Source organism: Schistocerca piceifrons, chromosome 2 (assembly GCF_021461385.2).
Source record: "Schistocerca piceifrons isolate TAMUIC-IGC-003096 chromosome 2, iqSchPice1.1, whole genome shotgun sequence".
Classification (NCBI taxonomy): domain Eukaryota; kingdom Metazoa; phylum Arthropoda; class Insecta; order Orthoptera; family Acrididae; genus Schistocerca; species Schistocerca piceifrons.
Window position 1 is genome coordinate 979,599,651 of NC_060139.1, and position 23,548 is coordinate 979,623,198.

A 23,548-nucleotide genomic window follows, 5' to 3' on the forward strand; every position below is an offset into this window, starting at 1 on the left:
TTCTGAAAATTATCAGATGGATTCAGATGCTGTGCAATAGCCACCTTCAAAAGAACGCAAGAATGCTCAATTGGAACCGTGTCTGGGGACTGTGCTCGCTTATGCCTTTGGTTGACGTTACACCTTTGAGGATACTGAGACTCTGCTAGAGTACACTGCAACTTGCATTGTCATCGACTAGGATGAAGTTGTCACTGTCTTCACGTCTGTACGGCTTTGCAATGGTTTGTAGGACCTCCTGGACGCATCGGGGAACACTCTTTTGCCGTATATGGGAATTAGGGAGGTCCACCGTCCCATCATTATTGCCGCACAGAACATTACACTTCGACCTGCAAACGGATGGACTTTCCGAACGTATCGGCATTCCTGATGTCGTCTAGCGCTCCTCCAAAGCCTAATGCGACTTGTGCCTGGTCGCAAACCTGTCCTAGTCTCGTCAGCAAACATCACATTACTCCATTCGGCAATGGTCCAATATTGATGTGCAAGAGCTGAGTTCCTTCGATTTTGTCGGTTGCGTTGGTTCATTGCAAAACTTGTCATTCGTCTTCTGGAATGAAGACCACCATAACGCAATCTTTTGCCCTCTGTTTGGCCTAAGATAGGAATCCCTGTTGCCCGGAAGAAATCATTTTCGGTATTTCTGGCAACTGATGTTGGGAGCCTGCGAGCCGACAGTTGGAGGAAACGATATTGCATTGGTGGTGTCATAAGAGAAATACCACTGCGAAGACTGTCGCTCACTTTTCCTGTCTCTCTTTTCTGTCTCCACACCTTAGAGACACCATTTTGAGAGAATTGAAACGAACTGTTAACATCTTGCCCTGTACGACCTGCTAAAAGTAAAGCCACTACGAGTACGTTACTGCAATGCTGAACACAAACAGAATGAAGCTGTTGTTGATACTGGACTCCTCGATGTGTGCCGCTGCAGCAGCGGTATGTTTACATGACTGGGAAACGACCTCAAAGCATCCAGTAGTAAACAACTTATAGAATATGTGCTATAACTAGATAATGCAAGAAGTGTCTAGGTCAGTGAGACCTCTAGTATCGAAGACAACATTTTACAACAATATTCCAAACTTCTGTTGACCATTGAGTTATATCAAAAGTTAGATTATTAAATTCGATAGTCAGCTGATGCTGGCTGATGGGACAACGATGACAAAATGGGAAAAAAAGTTATTTTATTAATATTGTAGCTAACTTTAATGCTTTTATACAATCCGAGGAAGCTTGATAATGCGAAGTGTAGTTCCTTCAATTTTATTTGATACATTTATTTTAATTCAGTAGTGCATGGTTTAATTTACACAATGAATTCACATGAAAGAGTGGTTAGATATTTACGATATGTTTTCGTAGTGCGTACCCAAGACAAACTTCTGCTCCCTGATGTATGGTCGGAGTTACGAGAAGCACCTGTAGCCGCGGAACATTACTGAATGCAGTAGCCCGCTTACTCCCTGCGTCTGCAGAAGCTGGCAAGGTGTGGGCGCCACGCTAGAAGGTTTATAAGCAATGAACATTGTTATAAGCCTTCTAGAGTGACGCCTGCTTCTCGCCAGCTTCAGCAGTACGATGCGAATTATAGGACCTCCCAATACAGATTTCCGTGGATTCTTTTTCTTCCAAGGTGCCTTCTTGCTACGGTTCATCAGAGACAAAACAAATTATTTGAAATATGATATTCTGGATTCGAGGGAAAACTCAATTTTAAATTAGATCAAAGCCTCATTTTTGTGAAATGGATACGCCACTAGCAGCGCAGAATATTACGCCAGGTACACCAATAAGAGTTTCCGAGTAAATGCTCGGAGCAATCCACCGCGTAATAAATACCCATTTCGCTAATAGTGCGTGCAATATGGCGCGTCGCGTGGCGCTACGGAAGCTTCGAGCACGAGTTGGAAGGAAAATTTCAACAGCACACCTGTTTTTTCACCACTAGACCCAGAAGTAGGTCATTTCAGCCCTGGCCGCAACGTCGGATTTGCTCATCATGCGAGAGTTATTTTGTAACATGTTACGGTTCCATACACAGAAAACTTTGTTTATTTAAAATTTTTGGGACATTTTATCTTGTTTCTATTGAAAGTAAGCGGTTCTGCTAATTTTTTATATAATAAAATAGTCCTAACCGCATAAAGATGTTTATTCGTTTACTGGTGACCGGTTTCGACTACTTTTCTGGTCCTCATCAGACCGCTTACTCCCTGGGCGTTTGCTGAAGCTGGCAAGGAGTGGGCGCCACGCTAGAAGGTTTATAAGCAATGAACACTGTTATAAGCCTTCTAGAGTGACGCCTGCTTCTCGCCAGCTTCAGCAGACGCCCATGGAGTAAGCGGTATGATGATGACGAAAACAGTGGTCGAAACCGGGCACAAGTAAACAAATAAACATCTTTATGCGGTTAGGGCTGTTACATAAAAGAATGTTAATTTACTTGATATCTCTTATGATAACTGTACCAATGAAAACAAATACACTGCTGGCCATTACAATTGCTACACCAAGAAGAATTTCACATGATAAACGGGTATTATTTGGACAAATATATTACACTAGAACTGACATGTGATTACATTTTCACGCAATTTGGGTGCATAGATCCTGAGTAATCTGTACCCAGAACAACTATCTCTGGCCGTAATAACGTCTTGGATACGCCTGGGCATTGAGCCAAACACAGCTTGGAAGGTGTGTACAGGTACAGCTGACCATGCAGCTTCAACACGATATCACAGTTCATCAAGTGTAGTGACTAGCGTATTGTGACGAACCAGTTGCTCGGCCACCATTGACCAAACGTTTTCAGTTGGTGAGAGATCTGGAGAATGTGCTGGCCAGGGCAGCAGTCGAACATTTTCTGTTTCCAGAAAGGCTCGTACAGGACCTGCAACATGCAGTCGTGCATTATCCTGCTGAATTGTAGGGTTTCACAGGGATCCAATAGAGGGATGAGCCACGAGTCGTAACACATCTGAAATGTAACGTCCACTGTTCAAAGTGACGTCAAGGCGAACAAGAGGTGACCGAGACGTGTAACCAATGGCACCCCATACCATAACGCCAGGTGATACGCCAGGTTCGTCGTTGAGTACACCATCGCAGGCGATCCTGTCTGTGATGCAGCGTCAAGGGTAACCGCAGCCATGGTCACCGAGCTGAATGTCAATGCTGCTGCAAACGTCGTCGAACTGTTCGTGCAGATGGTTGTTGTCTTGCAAGCGTCCCCATCTGTTGACTCAGGGATCGAGACGTGGCTGCACGATCCGTTACAGCCATGCGGATAAGATGCCTGTCATCTCGACTGCTAGTGATAAAACGAGGCCGTTGGGATCCAGCACGGGGTTCCGTATTACCCTCCTGAACCCACCGATCCCATATTCTGCTAACAATAATTGGATCTCGACCAACGCGAGCATCAATGTTGCGATACGATAAACCGCAATCACAATAGGCTACAATCAGACCTTTATCAAAGTCGGAAACGTGATGGTACACATTTCTCCTCCTTACACGGGGCATCACAACAACGTTTCACCAGGCAACGCCAGTCAACTGCTGTTTGTGTATGAGAAATAGGTTGGAAACTTTCCTCATGTCCGCAAGTTGTAGGAATCGCCAACCCTGTGTGAATGCTCTGAAAAGCTAATCATTTGCATATCACAGCATCTTCTTCCTGTCTGTTAAATTTCGCTCCTGTAGCACGTCATCTTCGTGGTGTAGCAATTTTTATGGCCAGTAGTGTATTTCAAACAGGTAATGAGAAAGTATTTAATTCGAAATGGTTAATAAGTAACTACATTTACACTTTTGACGACGTAGACAACAGAGGGTAGACGCTGGGTGCTGCTGGAGGCGAAATATAAGATTTAATCAAATGTATCCAGACAACGCTACGTATCGCGGTATTGACCACTACTTGTGACGAGTGGTGGGCCATAAAAGGAGGCGAGGAGTATTGTGTTTCAGTAGAGAAGCAGTGACGACAGAAATGGTCGGATAGTTCAGTGACTTCGGACATGGGCCTGTCAGTGGATGTTACCTATGTATCAGATCCATCGTGGAGATTTCAACCTTTCTAAAGCTGCCCGGTTCGAATATCGGTGACGCGATTGCCATGTTGAAACGAGAAGGAACAGCCACAGCCAAACCAAAATCAAGGCAGGCCTCATATACTGGCGGACGGGTACTGCCGAGCACTGCGAAGGATGGATGTCAAAAAATCGCACGAATTCAGCGGTAAAAACCACACGTTTGCTACCCTCAGTCCACTGAGCACAGTGGTTGCGCGTAGGGAGTTAAGAACAATGGGCACAACGGTCGAGTATCTCCTCATAAAGCACACATTTCTGTGGTCAGTGCTAAAGGACACTTCATGTGGTGTAAAGTGCCGCCACACCGAACTGTGGATGACTGGAAACGTCGCCGTATGACGCTTAAGATACTGTGAAATGCAGAAGAGTACGAAAATATTTTACGGCTTTCTGTACTGCGTGCAGGAAAGAGTTCGGAGAGCACGACAGTGAACCTACCATACGGCAGTATAAAGGGTGTAATGGGTACACAGGCAAATATTCTTTATGTGGTACCTTAATATGTACAACCATCAGTATGTTGGCTTATCCACAAACAAGCCACATAATATATTACCTCGAGTTTTTTGAACTGTCATAACTGCAAGTGCACTTGATCATACAATGTAAGCTTTCACGGCCGGTATTGTCTTCACTTAAAACTTCCGGGCTGATAGGCCGTGGTCGAAGTATAAAAGGGCAAAGTTTTTCTTCCGGTCATTAGTAAGGTCACAGACCGCATTGGGAAAGTTTTAGGTAAGTATGGGGTGGAAAGTATTTTCAGACCCACCTGAAAAATAAAAGAATTTTTAAAGTCGGCAAAAGATGCACGAGACCCTTTGGCTACACTGGGGGTATATAAAATTCCTTGTAGTTGTGGACAGGTTTACATCGGTACCACAAAGAGAAGTGTGAACACCCGTCTTGTTGAACATAAGAGGAATCGCCGCCTGGGTCACACGGATAAATCGGCCGTAGCGGAACATGTTTACCAGGAAGGTGATCATGAAATAAAATTCAGCGAGACGAGCGTCATATCAAAAAACCTCGTATTATTATGCACGCTTGTATAGAGAGGCTATCGAGATTGATAAACATCGTAATATTTTTAACAGGAAAGACGAAGGTGTTAAACTGGATAAAATTTGGATGTCAGCGTTGCACCGCAAGCGTGACGATCGATTACTATGAATCGAGAATGTTGGCATCACCAGAGACAATCTCATAGCCGACACCACGTGATCGACTGTGGCGCCCTCTGTACTGCCTATATAATCAGCGCTTCGTCGAGTTCTCTTCGCAGTTCGCCGCTTTACCTCCGAGGATATCTCCCGCAGTCGGAGACGAAACGTCAGGAAAGAGTTTTATACTTCGACCACGGCCTATCAGCCCGGAAGTTTTAAGTGAAGAAGTGCAAGTACACTATTCCTTCACTACAGATTAACCATTTCGCGTCCACACTTCAACACGTGACCTGCTGCCCGGGAAACCTAAAAGTATTCGACATGTATAACTATAATTATGAGTCTGCATGTGAAGTACATACTGACCTCGAAGAGAACGGTCTATTGACACACAGTCAACATGGGTTTAGAAAACATCTTTGTTGTGAAACACAACTAGCTCTATATTCACATGAAGTGCTGAGTGCTGTTGACAAGGGATTTCAAATCGATTCCGTATTTCTGGATTTCCGGAAGGCTTTTGACACTGTACCACACAAGCGGCTCGTAGTGAAATTGCGTGCTTATGGAATATCGTCTCAGTTATGTGACTGGATTTGCGATTTCCTGTCAGACACGTCACAGTTCGTAGTAATTGACGGACAGTCATCGAGTGGAACAGAAGCTATTTCTGGCGTTGCCCAAGGTAGTGTTATAGGCCCTTTGCTTTTCCTTATCTATATTAACGATTTGAGAGACAATGTGAGCAGCCGTCTTCGGTTGTTTGCAGATGACGCTGTCGTTTATCAACTAATAAAGTCATCAGACGACCAAAACAAACTGCAAAACGAGTTAGAGGATACAGCCGAATTGTGCGAAGAGTGGCAGTTGACCTTAAATAACGAAAAGTGTTACATCATCCACATGAGTGCTAAAAGGAACTCGTTAAACCTCGGTTACACGATAAATCAGTCTAATCTAAAAGCCGTAAATTCAACTAAATACCTAGGTATTACAATTACAAACAACTTAAATTGGAAGGAACACATAGAAAATGTTGTGGGGAGGCTAACCAAAGGCTGTGTTTTATTGGCAGGACACTTAGAAAATGTAACAGACCTACTACGGAGACTGCCTACACTACGCTTGTCCGTCCTCTTTTAGAATACTGTTGCGCGGTGTGGGCTCCTTACCAGATAGGACTGACTGAGTACATCGAAAAAGTTCAAAGATAGGCAGCACGTTTTGTATTAACGCGAAATGTCACAGAAATGATACAGGATTTGTGATGGACATCATTAAAAGAAAGGCATTTTTCATGGCGACGGAATCTACTCACAAAATTCCAATCACCAACTTTCTTCTCCGAATGCGAAAATATTTTGTTGACATCGACTTACACAGACAGGAAAGATCACCCAGATAAAATAAGGGAAATCAGAGCTCGTACGGAAAGATATAGGTGTTCACTCTTCCTGCGCGCTATACGAGATTGGAATAATAGAGAATTGTGAAGGTGGTTCGATTAACCCTCTGACAGCCACTTAAATGTGATTTGCAGAGTATCCATGTAGATGTAGATGTAGATGAATGCTGTCCAGCACATTGTCCTCAATCAACAGTAGAAATATCTGAACTTATACCCATGTACCCATTGAATCCTCTGTATGAGGCAACCGTTTATGGACAATAACATTCCTGAACTAGATTAGCCTCTCCAGCGTTGCAGCTTGAACCCAACGGAACACCTTTAGGATGAGTCCAACATCACTACCTTCTCTGCTTCCCTCACAAGAAAGAATTGGCTACTGGCTGCCATTTCTCCAGAGACATTCAGACACTTCATCGGAAATGGCCACAATGGGGGGGGGGGGGCGGGGGGGGGAGGGCGACACACCTCTTATTAATTTCCGCTAACAAGTGTCCGTGTACTTAAGATCAGATAATGCAGGTACGTAGCTCCCGGCGCCGCCAAAATTGTGACACAGTATGCAGACATGGCTGTCTCTCCCTGACTGATGACCCAACCTTCTCATGGCTGCTTCGCAGAACCTTCTGCTCTGTGTAAATGGAACGGTGAGACGGCCGTCTAGCTAAACAGTCTCGGGCAACTGATGATACTCTTCTCGGGCGTGCAGCCGAATAATGTAATCTTGACAAAGTATTTAAACAGACCAACTGGCCGCCATCTTCAGGTGAGTATGCTGATGCACAGTCTCGTCAGAACTGAGTCTCCAACATAGTTGGCGGCTCCTGTGTAGACTGTGGTCGGCCCATCGCGCTTGCGCAAGCTGCAGCTCTGTGAACAAGTAGCCCACGGGTGGAGAAATAGACAAAACGATGCATCCAGAATGAAATTTTCACTCTGCAGCGGAGTGTGCGCTGATATGAAACTTCCTGGCAGGTTAAAATTGTGTGCCAGACCGAGACTCGAACTCAGGGTCTTTGCCAGAGACGAGCTACTAGCGGAAGTAAAGCTGTGAGGACGGGTCGTGAGTCGTACTTTGGAAGCTCAGTTGGTAGAGCACTTGCCCGCGAAACCTGAAGGTCCCGAGTTTGAACCTCGGTCAGCCATACAGTGTTAACCAGCCAGGAAGTTTCAAAACGGTGCGTCACTAGCAGAACACTTACTAACAGAATGCGCCTGTCGATACAGGGACCGTTGTTGTTTAATTTCAGAAATATCCGCATCCATATATTAAATGAAGAGACAAACGCATCCCTATTAATGATACTATCAGCTAAACGAATCTCAATCAATTCCTTTAGAACACATTTCCAGGAGCGGTAATTTGCGTCCTGTTACGCACCATCCTGCGTCCCTCGTTAAGATAGTGTTCTGTCACTGCATATTTGTCAGGAGCGAACGAGTGCGGCGATGGTGTTCCGCACATCGGACTTCATCCACACCCACATCTTTATCTACATCAACAGTCCGTAAGCCACGGTACGGTGCTAGGCGGCCGGTACCCTGTACCACTACTAGCCATTTCCTTTCCTGTTCCACTAATAAATAGAGCGAGGGAAAGCGCCTGTCTATATGCCTCTGTATGAGCCCTACTTTCTCGAATCTTATCTTTGTGGCCCCTACGCACGATGTGTGTTTGCGGCAGTAGAATAGTTCGGCAGTCAGCTTCAGATGCCGGTTCACTAAATTTTCTCAAGCGTATCTAGAAAATAACGTCGGCTTACCTGCATGGTTCCCCAGTTGAGTTCCCGAAGCGTCTCTGTAACACTTAGGTGTTTCCCGAATCTCCCGGTAGCAAATCTAGCAGCCCGCCTCGGAATTGCTTCGACGTCTTCCTTCAATCCGACCTGGTACAGATCCCAAACACTCGAACAGTACTCAAGAATAGGTTCACTAGCGTCCTACATGCGGTCCCCTCTAGAGAGGAACCACTCTTTCCTAAAATTTTGCCGATAAACCGAAATCCGCCATTCGCCTTCGCTACCTCAGTTCTCACATGCTCGTTCCATTCCTAATATGGATAGTTCGGCCAGTATAAGCCATCCAACAATGAGAAGGAATTTTGTATGCTCTAAGTACGCACATCCGAGAAGAGAATCATCAGTCATTAAGCCGTAAAAGTCTACATAACCACAGTTTCGGGTAACTGTTTGGTGATTCATGTCCCGTGTAGTGCGAGCGCACCCTAAGCCAGCGATTTTTTACAGATGCGTACAGTAAAAAAATGGAAACGAGCGTATGGCATCATTGGCCTGGAGGCCCCATGCGGGGAAGTTCGGCTGGCAAGTGCAAGTCTTATTTCCGTCGACCCACAGTGGGCGATTTGCGCGCCGCTGATGAGGATGAAATGATGATGAGGACAACACAAGACCCAGTCCCTGATCGGAGAAAATCTCTAACCCACCAGGGAATTGAACCCTGGCCCGCTTGCATGGGAGGCGAGCACGTAACCATCCAGCTAAGCAGCCGCACTTCTTACAGTAGAAGGTGCGGAACGAGCTTGTACCTACCTTGAAGGCTTCGCGGAACTTGTGCGACATGATCTGGTAGAGTATGGGGTTGATGGTGGTGGAGACGTAGTAGAGGATGCCCGACGTGTAGGTGACGATGGCGTAGATGAGCTCAGACGGTCCGCGCTCGCGCTGCGCGTCCGCCGTCACGTACATGGCGACCAGCCGCTGCGCGTGGAACGGCGCCCAGCAGATGAAGAACGCCACCACCACCGCCACTGCAACACCACCACAAAGGCACCTGGCTCAGACACAGGCACAGCACAGAAACGGCTGCGCCACAGGCGCGACCAGCAGCCGCTGCAATGTGGCCACATAACAGTGTCAACGCGCTGTTACAGCAGCAGTTTTTCAAGCATCGTTAAATACATAGGTAACTTACAGGTAATTCTGCAGTGCATTGTCACCCATGAATCATTTATCACTAGTCTACGTATGTCAAATTAATAACCTTTCCACAGTCTAGTTTCCCACCTTATTTTATTTGGCTATTATTTAGCTACCAGTGTCAGCGTTTTACTACACCATCTTCAGGCAACTGACCGACGTGTAGGAAGATTCTACCTGATCAAAACGGGGGTTAGCAATACTGGTATTGGTAGATTTTTGGTACAGTGGTCAGTTCAACCCATGATGGCAATAGCAAAAGAGATCACTGTAGCAAAAATATACCAATACCATTATTTATGGCCCCTGGTTTGATCAGAACCGAGGTGGAATCTTCCTACACGTTCGCTCATGAAACGAAGACATGACGACTCGTCTTCATGTTTCGAGCGCCCAAGGTCATTTACCCACCGGGGCCCCCGGGGTCAGCATGGCAGCGGTCCCTGTCCCACTGAGATAATTTGTCCTTTTAGGACAATTATCTGAGAAAGCACCCACACCAGCAAAAGGTTGGCACGTGTAAAAGTTTTCGTTTTGGAGTGACAGACATATGAGTATTGATAACTGCAGTTGGTTAGCAATCACTCCAGTATATAAGGGGCATGCTAGTGTCGTCTGTACATTATGTCTTCTGAATCGACTCCGAGAACTTCTATTGTCGCTAACGAGCTGCCAGAAATAGTAAGTACACTTCTATTACAATGGAAACTTTGTACAAACTTGCACGAGTTGCTGTTTGCGGAAGACTGTAAAATGCGTTGGATGTTTTTCGATTAGATTTAGTACAAACTATACGGGAAGATATTCTGTTGGAATTTCGTGTTTCGAAATTTAATTTCATGTTAAATTCGTATAGGTTGCCAGAATGTTATATATTTACAAAAAGTGAGAATGTTCCAATGATTTGTGAGATCGTAAATGATGCATTAGAAGCTTGTGCAAAAATAAGAGCAGGAATTCCAGTTCCATGGGAAACACTTGGTTTAATCACAATGTCTTCTTTTGACATTTGTACATTCTGGTAAAGTAGATTCAAAATTAAAGAATTTTTTTACGAAGTAACTTACAAGCGTTTTGTATATACGATTTGTGAGAACTGTTTATATAAATTATCCGATTCATGGCAAAACGTGCTATTGCAACAACTTCTTATTGAAATGGAAATTAATATGGTAACTAAGACACCATCATTTTCATATGGGGTAACTTGTCCACCACATATTAAACAATATAGTCATTGGTGCATGTTTTGTGCAAATACTCCATTGTTCAGAAGTGTACGTTGTGGTGGCTCGTTAAGCAGTGTATCGGATTCAGAGGAAGATGACGCTGATATATCTGATTTGTTGTTTGCTGATTTGTAATGGAGAATCTGTTGGAAGCCGTCCAGACGATCTTCACTCTTTTGGAAGCAGAAATACCAACACCGTTCTTGAAGGCAATGATATACTTAATGACGAGATTGAATTGCAAGCTGGCACAGGGAGATGGACTCTTAGGCGAATACATCTTTACCATTTTGAACTATTTGACGCAATTCGAAAGTTCTTCATTAGTCTCGTCCTTTGGTTTCCAGAGCTTCTCCGAATATCTGAGATCTCTGAATTATGGTATTACACAGACGTTATTGTCCTCAGAGGAGAGAACGAAGTTGATGTATTCTGTAGACGAATTAATATCATTGCACAAACCTACCCTGGCCAGATTATCATGTGGAAACATGATGGGGACCACATCCACCTCACACACGACTGTATCTACTCATCAAGACGGTGCCGCTGTAGGTTTCGAACTGACGGATTTATTGTCAGTCGAATTAAGAAAACAATAAGACGCACTAGAGCAATCGCAGCCATGTCAGACATCGACTGGCTCAATTTTCTTTTATATCTCTACTTGTAAAAACGGCCAAGTACGGGACAAGTTCGGCTTAGAGGAACCGATAAGCGATTGCCTGGTGAGCTTGAAATTATACAATGGAACAGTTTCGTCGAGCAATCCCTCACAGTATTGGAGGGGCAAGACACTGGAAATGTTAATCAATGTGGAAGCGAACTCGCCAGTGATGCAGCATATAAATGGCCTCATAGCAAGCGCACGCCAATCGTTACAGGGAAAGGGTGCAATGCTGAAAAAACAGCGAAAATGGTACTATCCCTTTTTTTAAGTTATAATTGTATCCCTCCAGAAAATTTAGTCAATGTAATATCATCTGCTCATCCATATTTTATTAATTTGATTGACCCTAAATTCAAACCATTTTTTGATATTGGCTTAGAATTGTATAAAAAAACAATAAAAGAATTGGATTTACGTGGTACAGAAAATTTATTGTGCTCTGGTTCTGAAGATAATATTTTTTATTCTCATTCGACAAATATTTGGGAATATTATTATACTCTTCAAGATTCTCTTTCTTGGCTAAGTAAAATTTTATTATTTCAATGTGAAGATGATACTGACGAGGCTACGAAATTTTTAACAAATCTTGTATCTGTAATTAATAAGAAAGGATTGTATCAATGGCAAGGATTTGAAGGTAAAAATATATATGTACCAAATAAAAAGTTAAACACATTATGTATTATTGGTCCACCAAATAGTGGCAAAAATTGGTTTTTTGATTGTATAATTTCACTTGGTTTAAATGTTGGCCACATTGGACGTTGTAATGATAGAACGAATCAGTTTGCATTGCAAGATGCTGTTAACAGACGTGTCATTGTTGGAAATGAAATTTCTTTAGAGGAGGGTGCAATTGAGGATTTTAAAAAAAGTGTGTGAAGGAATTGCATGTAACATCAGAGTGAAGTACAAAGGAGACGCTATATTAAGACGTACTCCATTACTGTTAATTTCAAATTCACAACCAGTTATTTGTTCTCACCCAGATTTTAAAGATATTTGTGTACATACAATTAGGTGGAGAAAGTTTGACGAATTAAAAAATGTTTGTAAAAAGCCGTATCCTCTGGCTTTCTTTCAATTACTTCACATGTATAATATTGATTATTGAAATGAAACACTGTTCTAATGTAATAATTCATTTATTTACAATTTTGTACACTACAAATGTTTTTTACAATAAACACAAGATATTATATTCAAGCTTGTTTAATTTCATATTGTCCCTTGTACACTGATGATTCCTGATTCCTTTTCACATTTGACGTATAAATCATATCAGATTCCTGAACATTGATACATTTGCTCTGGGATAATGAGTTTCCAAACCATCTGAATAAACAGAACATTCAGCAATAACTTCAAACAACATTTGAGTATCAGTATATTTAACAATATCATTATTTAAACTGCCAGTGCTTAAAGCATATGTAGGGTTTATGCCTACATGAAGACTAGGTTGGACGTTTGTATCATGGAGTCTAATATCGTACCCAGCAGAAGCAATATCTGCCTTTTCTATTAGATCATCATATCCAGAGAAATCATCATTCGTTACTGGAGTAATAGCTTGTACTAATTGTTCCTGAATTTGAGCTGGTTCCAAAGGTGTTTTTGAAAAATTGTCACATGCCATTAACGGATAACAGTGCTTGTCACCAGTAATTGTATACCGTTGAGGTACTCCTTGTGCGGTAGCTGTAATGGGGAATATATCAACATTTGCAACTTTTGGTATTTTGACAAAACCTAATGTTGGTTTATAGTCATAGCTAACAATAACACTGCCAGTACGAGAATCTGCATCTACCTCAGAAACGCCCATTCCATTAGCAGAGGGAGCTGCTGTGCCAGGAAGTGTTTTTCTAGCCTTCTTTGCACCCTTTGCTTCTTGGGTTGGTTGGTTGTTTCGGGGAAGGAGACCAGACAGCGAGGTCATCGGTCTCATAGGATTAGGGAAGGACGGGGAAGGAAGTCGGCCGTGCCCTTTGAAAGGAACCATCCCGGCATTTGCCTTGAGCGATTGAGGGAAATCACGGAAAACCTAAATCAGGATGGCCGGTCGCGGGATTGAACCGTCGTCCTCCCGAATGCGAGTCCAGTGTCTAACGACTGCGCCACCTCGCTCGGTGCTTCTTGGGTCGATGCTGTACGTTTAGCTGTTTCTTCGTTCATAGCACTATTTTCTGTGTCAGAGTCAGAATAAGGAACTAATGGTTGAGCGGGGTTTGGATCCTCTCCGTTGTCGTAAGAATCTTCTACGTCCTCTTCCGAGTCGATTTCAGGAACACTTTCTGAGCTCGGTGCTAATGATGTACCGCCAGATGTTGATGGACGTTCGTGATCTATGGGCAAACCACGACGTACACGTGACGTTAGCCACTGTTCATATGCATAACGTTTCTGGCCTTCATGCATTTCATTCCAATTTGGGCGTTCCCAAGGAGGCCAATCGTACTTCTGCTGAAGGCGAGAAACGTTATTATTAACATTGACATATAATTTATAATCAGTTATTGAATATTCATATGCACGTAAATATACACACCTTCTGGTTTGGCATTTGGTTTTACTGGATATAAAACTTTTCCAATTTTTTTCTTCAACAAACGATTTTAATTTTAGTCCGTATTTTCCTGCAAACGAATGCCAATTGCGTGTATGGCTCCAATCTATGGCAAAGTCTATAATAGCTTTAGCATCCAACTTTTGAACTCGTTCTCGGAATTCTTTTTCAGTAAATGCACGTTCTCTAGCTTCTTTTAACAGGCGATCGTACCCGACGTCGTGTTCCTTGGCAATTGCATCTGCTGCACTTCGCGGTGCGTCTGTATTTATAGGGTTTCCAGGCCCAACATAATCGCTACCTAGCAACGTCAATCCTTTGTTACTTATTCCATCAACTAATTTTTTTGTACCATACGCTATTCCAGCATCGGCCAAAGCAGTGACACCAGCAGCTCCAGCAATTTGCGCTGTTGGTAAAGTCGCGGCAGTTGCGGTACCAGTTCCAGATAACACTGTGGTCAAGGTTGCGCCGTCCACTGCTGTTTCAGCCGTTCCAGATAAAAGCGGTTTATTTTCGTCTGTATCTACATCTATTGCAGTGTGACCTTCCTCGCCGTACTGATATGGATGACGCTGGCGCTGTCCAGTATTAACTTCTTCTGATGGCATTGGCTCCAACTCAATTTCGACGACTTCTTCGTCTGAATCATCATATGCTGGATTTTCTCCGTACCTAATTTCATCTGCGGCATCTTGTCGAAACATTGTCCGTATACTATTATCTATATTAACAATAAAGGTGTTTCCCTGTTCCGCCATTTCAATATCGTCCACTGGTCCTGGATATAAAGTTCCTCTGTCGTACTGAATGCAACTATGTGATCCTGTGCTTAAATACTGATTTAACCACGACATTGTGCTGACTGAATAAAATATAGAAGATTCTGTATTTATATACATATTGAACAAAAAGGGGGCACTGCATGACGCTCGAAAACGAAAACTTTTACACGTGCCAACCTTTTGCTGGCGTGGGTGCTTGCTCAGATAATTGTCCTAAAAGGACAAATTATCTCAGCGGGACAGGGACCGCCGCCATGCTGACCCCGGGGGCCCCGGTGGGTAAATGACCTTGGGCGCTCATGAAACGAAGACATGACGACTCGTCTTCATGTTTCGAGCGCCCAAGGGCCTGAAGATGGCGTAGTTAATTGCCGAAACTGGTAGCCAAATAAAATAAGTTTGGAATCTACACGGCTGAAAGGTATTCAATTTGACGTTATCACTAGACATTGCGAAAACATGTCGGTATATCTGAAATATCGGTACTTTCAAATGGTTCAAATGACTCTGAGCAGTACAGGACTTAACTTCGAAGGTCATCAGCCACCTAGGGCTTAGAACTACTTAAGTCTAACTAACCTAAGGACATCACACACATCCATGCCCGAGGCAGGATTCGAACCTGCGACCGTAGCCGTCGCACGGTTCCAGACTGTAGCGCCTAGAGCCGCTCGGCCACCCCGGCCGGCTAAGCACTTTCAATCAGGCAATGTTCATATTTATACAAAAATACGAGGGGCATTTAATAAGCAATGCAACACGTTGTGTCCGAAAGCACGTTGGTTTTACTCAGGATTCCAATACATCATGTCGTCCCCCATTCTTCTGGATACAAATCCGTATTTCTCAACATCGTCTCAGTTCAGTGCGACTTCCTTATGACATTTTTTTTGGAGGGCCTACTTACGCCATCTTTTTGTGAGGACCGGTACGATGGCATGATGCCTCTCTGCTGATCGAATTCTTCTTGCATCAATAATCTCCCCGTCATCCACGTACTACTTCGCGCAGAATGTATCCTCCACTGAAATAAACAGATGGAAGTCGGAAGGTGCGATATCCAGCTGTAGCCTGCATGAGGAAGAACAGCCCACCGAAGTTTTGTGAGCTCCTGTCGGGTGAGCAGACTTGTGCAAGGCCTTGTGTTCCTTGCAGACGGGAAGTCGATTACATTATTGTGGTGAGGAACAAGCTGAAGTCGTTTCTTCAATTCCCTGAAGAGTACCACAATCCCCTTCGAGATGATCGTGGCATAATGGGAGACGACATTAAACATAATTTCTCTTTTGTTCACTGCCTGGTCTCCGTACACGGTGGCCAAGCGCATACGAATGTCTGCTATGCTCTGACTGTTCGCGAAAGGAATTCAATGGCAGCTCTGAGCTTGGAACCCACCTTCACTACATTCGCTATTTTGAAGGGTACGTATAGCATCTCCGGCAATCAAACTTCATATAACTGTATAATCTGAAGCGGGAGTATTCCACGATTTTCCATAACAAATTCCTCATTTTCCCAACTGAAAGCTATCCCTGAAAAGAAAAAAAAGTGTTGCATTACTTACTGAAGGCCCCTCGTGTTATGATGCCGACATTTCTAAAACACGGTCAAACAAATTTACCAGATAGAATACTCAGTGTGACCACCGCCAATGTTGAACGTCGACTTTCAATAACCACTCACAGACACCAGGTGACTAGTATTGTAGGGTAACTAAAGCGCGTACAAGGAGAAGGGGGCGCGGCAAGGAGAGCAGTCGGCGTAATGAGGAAACGGGGCAATTTATCTGACATTCAAAAGGTCATAATAATAAACATTTGCCGGACGGCTATGTTTGTAAACTGTTCACTTGTTGGTCGCAAAACTGCGCTACCCTAAATCGGCGCCGAAGCAGTTGTGGTGCACCACGGACCATAAATGGCAGCAACAGACGATAGCTCCTTATAAGCACACAATGTGATCAAAAGCTTCCGGACACCTGCCTGAACATAACTTAGAAGTTAATGGCGTCCTCCATTGGTAAAGACGGAATTCAGTGCGGTGTTGGCCCACCCTTAGCCTTGATGACAGCTTACACTCTCGCAGGCATACATTCAATCAGGTGCTGGAAGGTTTCTTGGGGAATGGCAGCCAAAGTTTCTCCGAGTGCTGCACTGACGAGAGGTATCGAAGTCGGTCGGTGACGCCTGGCACGAAGTCGGCGTTCCAAAACATCCCACAGGTGGTCTGTGGGATTGACGTCAGGGCTCTGTGCAGGCCAGTCCATTGCAGGGATGTTATTGTAGTTCAACCACTCCGCCACAGCCGGTGCATTATGAACAGGTGTTCGACCGTGTTGAAAGATACAATCGCCATCATGGAATTGCTCTTCAACAGTGGGAAGCAAGAAGGTGCTTGTAACATCAATATAGGTCTGTACTGTGTTAGTGTTACGCAATACATAAAGGGTGCAAGCCCCCTCCCTGAAAAACGCGACGACGCCATAACACCAACGCCTCCAAATTTTACTGTTGGCACTACACAAGGTGGTGGGTAACGTTCACCGGTAATTCACCATACCCACACCCTACCATTGGATCGCGACATAGTGTACCGTGTTTCGTCACTCACACAACATTTTTCCACTGTTCAGTCGTACAATGTTTACGCTCCTCACACCAAGCGAGACGTCGTTTGGCATTTACCGGCGTGATGCGTGGCTTAAGAGCTGCCGCTCGACCATGAAATCCACGTTATCTCACTCCCGCCTAACTCCCATAGTACTTGCAGTTGATCCAGATCCAGTTTGGAATTCCCGTGTAGTGGTTCAAATGGCTCTAAGCACTATGGGACTTAACATCTGAGGTCATCAGTCCCCTAGCCTTATAACTACTTAAACCTGACTAACCTGAGGACATCACACACATCCATGGCCGAGCAGAATTCGAATCTGCTACTGTAGCAGCAGCGCAGTTCCGGATTGAATCGCTTAGAACTGCTTGGCCGCAGCGGCCGGCCCTGTGTAGTGGTCTGGATAGATGTCTGCCTATTACACATTACGACGCTCTTGAACTGTCGTCGGTCTCTGTCAATCAAGTGACGAGGTCGGCCTGCACGCTTTTGTACTGAACGTGTCCCTTCATGTTTCCACTTCACTATCACATCGGAAACAGTGGACCTAGGGATGTTTAGGAGCACGGAAATCTCGCGTGCAGACGTATGACACAAGTGATACCCAATCACCTGACCACAGCCGATGTCAGCGAGTTCCGCGGTGCGCCCCATTCTGCTCTCTCACGATGTCTAATGACTACCGATGTCGCCGGTATGGAGTACTTGGCAGAAGGTGGCAGCACAAGGCACCTAATATGGAAAACGTATGTTTTTGGGGGTGTCCGGATACTTTTAATCAGATAATGTATCTTCAACCACCCTTGACCGAATGTTGCTGCGAATGGGGCTCCATAGCAGGCGTATATTTTATACCGATGCTGACTGCTGTGCATCGACGACAAAGGGTGGACTTGGCACGCCGATATTGCAAAGAGACGCTACAGATCAATCTTGTTTTATGCCCCATCGGACAGATGGCCTTTGGCGTGTACGGCGTTAAATATCTGAAAGCTAGCAATCTGCAACAATCGGTGGAAGAATCCACGCCGGAGGAAGGTGCACTATGGTCTAGGGCTTGTCTTCACGGCATTCCCTAAGTGATCTCGTCGTTCTGGAAGGCACAAAGGATGAACACACGGCACAATGACATCTACCAGCAGGACAATGTTACGTGTGACGCTGCTCGCAGTGGACATGCGTCGTTCGAAGAGCATCAGGATGAGTTTTCCGGGCTCGCCTGCCCACCAGACTCCGAAAATTTAAACTCACTAGAGGATCCGTGCGAGCACCTGCATCGGGCTCCTCGTGTCACGGAATCTCATCCGAGAAATCTAACGCCGCTGGCTACGGCACTGGATTCGGTATGGGTCCACATTCACGTCGGTACTTTTCAGAAGCTCACTGATACGCTTTCTGCACGTCTCGTAGCAGTTCGTGATGCAAAAGGTGGTTTTTCAGGTTTTTAACGCGTGGTCACATTAACGTGGACGGACAGTGTATAACTTTACCAATTACATTCTTTTACTGGGTGTTCCACGTATATAATGACTGTTCTTCTAATACTTCCTGCCAAATATACTTAAGGAAACTGAATTCCATTATTAAGCGTTACTGGCATCAAACCGAAAAATGACACGTACTAACGAAGATCACAGACAGTGCTAGATTCATAAATCGCCGAGTGAGTATCAGTCCTCGTTTGAGATAACGACAAAAAGTGAGAGGAGTACCCGAAGCAGATACATTGAAAATTAATCTCAACGTGACAAGTCGCAGGAATTTCACATTGTACACGATGGAAACGTTTACAATTTCGCGTAACAGTGTCAGCAACATTTCCATTCTTCACTCTCCAATCGTGGGAAGTATGAACGAGGCACTACTAAAGAACGGATTTTCCATAACTAGTGAGTTTTGCTACAGAATTTCATCACAGCAAATGTGGCAATTCCACTACCAGACTGTCTCCTCCAGTCAGAATTTGCATTATCTCAAATATTAAGTTTGATCACCAGCTTGAAAGCTACTTTTCTTATAGAATCTCACAGAAAGTTTACAGACAGAGAGAATTATCCGGACTGAAGCGCCTAGAACCGCTTGGCCACCGCGGCCGGCAATTTCAGGTAAAAAACATAATCAGAAACAAACCTAAGACAATAATGAAAACATAACCAGATATCTGCGCATCAAGTACTTCTAGTGCTAAATATGTGAACATGTAACATCGCTGATCCACATTCATCCAAGCTGTCAAGAGATGCACATAAACTAACTAATCCAAATTTAAAAATCACATACGTCTTCAAAGAAATTCCAAGTAGCGTCTAAACACAGATTCTTCCAAGCCAGAGAATGGCAGCATCGATAATACACAAAAGGTAAAAACACCAATCGAATGTATAAAACCTTTCTTATTGTAGTTACAGCTTACAATATCAAGACTATCACCTGTTAACGTATTTACAGAAAACCTGACGTTGACAATATGCTAAAATGAGCTCACTCTGATATATGCAACAAAACCCATACAAAGATCGGTGTAACTCGTACGTTGTTTCCATAACAAGGTAAAGTGTTTCTTCATTTGGCGAACCGCCGAAATATATTTGAACGGTGTGTCTGCTTATGCAATGTTATAGGTCATAGACACAGGTACATGCACCCGCACATTTTCTTTCATAGAATGAGTAGAAGAGTACACTTTCGTTTACGACTAATGTTGGTCAGAATCCGCATTTTTGCTGATCCGTGATCAGATTTAGTAAGTCAGTATTTAATTCATCAGGAGGTTTCGCATCCTACATGTTTTTCAAATACGCTTTATGGAGCAGGTATGTATATGACTCTGATAAGGACACTACGTGAATCATGTGACGTTAATCTGATTATTCTGTGTAGAATCCTTGTGCTTTCCGAATGAAATAACAGTTTCAAAGAAAATCTCATGGTTTTTATTGCTGTTTCGTTGCTATCAAGAGTATAATTAAAAATTATTAAATTACTTTTGCAGGACAGTGAGGCTTGCACTAACGTCATCTGCAGAGATAATTACAGCACTAGGATAATGTTTTACTTGCATCGATAGTTCAACTGGAACCACTTCTGCTTCGAGCAGTTTATTCAAATATCAAGCATCTTTCAGCACCAAAAACTTAGTTTCAGACCACGGAAGGCAAGTTTGACTCGAGAGTTGCAAGAAAAAGCTGTTTCGTCGTACGCTTACTATATTCTCTTACAACGTTACATTACTATATCACCATAATCAGTAGTATTTCAATCGTGACACCAAGAGAATCTCTGTTGCGTTATGTATGATGGATTGTTCCTGAGGATAGTCAGATCGCGTAATAATATTGTATCACATTTGTTAAGATGATATCTTTAATCAGAGCGATTTCCAGTGGAACTTAAATGTTTATTGGTGCTAACGAAATCACATATAGTTTAACAGAAACCATGCATCGCCTCCATATATACCATACCTCGCTCGTCTCTTCTAAGTCTTATATATGAGGGCAATTCTGAAAGAAAGGACCGATGAAGCTATGCACTGCTGTGTTGGGCAGTGTATCTAGAATGCCAGTCGACCACATCGCGTGTTTCTTTTCAGTTCAGAGAGCTCAGTAAGCACATGAAGATGCCTAGAAAATAATATCTTCCGCCATGAATGAGGGTCTGCTGGGAGATTCTGCCACTACGCGGGATTAGCCGCGCGGTCTAGGGAGCTGCAGTCATGGACTGTGCGGCTGGTCCCGGCGGAGTTTCGAGTCCTCCCTCGGGCATGGGTGTGTGTGTTTGTCCTTAGGATAATTCAGCTTAAGTAGTGTGTCAGCTTAGGGACTGATGACCTTAGCAGTTAAGTCCCATAAGATTTCACACACATCTGAACACATTTGAGATTCCACCTGATGCCACGCAGCCCTCATAATACAACCGCCAGGCGTTTCCTTCCTCATGACAATTCTCGGCCGCACTCGGCAGGTTTAAATGGTTCAAATGGCTCTGAGGACTATGGCACTTAACTTCTGAGGTCATCAGTCCCCTAGAACTTAGAACTACTTAAGGACATCACACAAATCCATGACCGAGGCAGGATTCGAACCTACTAGCGTAGCGGTCGCGCGGTTCCAGACCGTAGCGCCTAGAACCGCTCGGCCACCCTGGCCGGCCACTCGGCAGGGCCTATGATGATGAAACTGCAGCGTTTTCGATGGGAACTGTTTGATCACCCATAATGCACCCCATAATTGGCTTCCCCTGAGTTCTAGCTCTGCTCACGTGAGCCTCTGGCTATGAAGACAACATTCTGGCACAGAGAACGAGCTACAGACCGAGGTAGAGTACTGGCGGCTATTTCTATGATGAGGGTGATGGAAAGATGGCACAACACTATCTCTAAATCGGAGCGGCGACAATGTACAGAAGAAGCTGGGAGGTATACCTAACCGCTACAGTTAAAGCGTTTTTGATTTTTGAGGTGGTTTTAATTCGCTACCGAGCACTTCTTAGTTTCCGAGTAGCCCTCACATAAAACATTATTTCGTCTTATAAATGAACTCAGATACAAGCAACTACGGTAACAAACCGTAATGTTCTCTATTTAACAGCGCTCGGTGTGGTGTCACCACCAGACACCACACTTGCTAGGTGGTAGCCTTTAAATCGGACCGCGTGTCGCTACTATCAGTGATTGCAGGCCGAGCGCCGCCACACGGCAGGTCTAGAGAGACTTCCTAGCACTCGCCCCAGTTGTGCAGCCGACTTTGCTAGCGATGGTTCACTGATAAAATTACGCTCTCATTTGCCGAGACGATAGTTAGCATAGCCTTCAGCTACGTCATTTGCTACGACCTAGCAAGGCGACAAAATTACGCTCTCATTTGCCGAGACGATAGTTAGCATAGCCTTCAGCTACGTCATTTGCTACGACCTAGCAAGGCGCCATTATCATTTGCTATTTATCTTGTGATGCATGTACCATCAGACCGATGTTCACCAATTATGGATTAAAGTTAAGTATTCCAACAGCTACGACCTTTTTTGCTAAAGTCTAACTTCCTTAAATGTTCCAGACCTCACGCCAGCCTGCGTGAGCTTAACGCGTGCCTTTCGGCTACCAATCATAGTGGCTTGGCTGTCTTGCCAAGTCACAACACTCGGATACACAGTAATCTTAAAAAATGTTTTTCTTTCCAATTTTTTTGTGGATGAGCAGTGGGTGCCATTCAGTAAGGTCCCTTTGTAAGTGTTATCGCGAAATAAAGGCAAGGCAAAACGTCTCTGGCAGTGTTCTGCTGCCGATGAACCGGAACTTGGGGAAAAAAAACTGTATGTTCGTCCTCGGAGCCGTTAGAAGAGTGGAGTGCTGCCGAAGCGGCGTCTACTGCGAAGTCTCGGAGCTGTGGGAGGATTGTTTTGAGGGGTGAAAGGAGGCGAGATTGCCTGTGCAGGGCTCCCCTGCCTCCGATGCCTGGGGAGCGTAATTTTGGCTGACCAAGTACGTGTGTGTGTGTGTGTGTGTTGTGTGTGTGTGTGTGTGTGTGTGTGTGTGTGTGTGTGGCTGTGCGCGTGCGCCAGCGTAGGACGTTATTTGTGGGATCTCTAAGTCTTCTGCTTTTCGACGAAACAGCATCAATTCTTTTCAGCGCTTTGACGATGTGCGCAAAAAATATACTGTTCTATCTGCCAAGATCTCTAAACGGCATTCGTCATCGTCTATCCTAGAGCTCCTACATAACAGGCTGAAACATCCGCCATGTTTTCTCCGTCTCTCACGATTCAACTGTGTTTTCCTTGTGGTTGGTTAACCTGTTCACGCAACTTTTTACGGTATTTCTAATAAAATATTTGATGTTGCATGTATGAAGCGAACGAAACATTTATTAATGATTATAGAGACATTTAGATGTCCTTTTCATATAACCGAAAAATTGAAATTTAAAACTACACGGCTATGGAAACGTAGGCTCGCAACTTGTATAATAGTTTGTAAATATTAAATGTAATGAGTTAAGAACTAGGAACCAGTGTCTTCGCTGGCCGCAGTGGCCGTGCACTTCTAGGCGCTGCAGTCTGGAACCGAGC

General features: G+C 44.2%; 1 protein-coding gene across 1 annotated transcript in view; it reads right to left on the reverse strand.

Annotated features, from left to right (window-relative positions):
* The window catches only part of LOC124776039 (alpha-1D adrenergic receptor-like), a 629,857-nt gene that overhangs the window by 94,587 nt on the left and 511,722 nt on the right, over window positions 1-23,548 (reverse strand). The window contains exon 3 of the mRNA XM_047250879.1: window positions 9,230-9,447. Within this exon, the coding sequence (XP_047106835.1) occupies window positions 9,230-9,447 (218 nt within the window). The remainder of the gene's footprint in view (window positions 1-9,229; window positions 9,448-23,548) is intronic.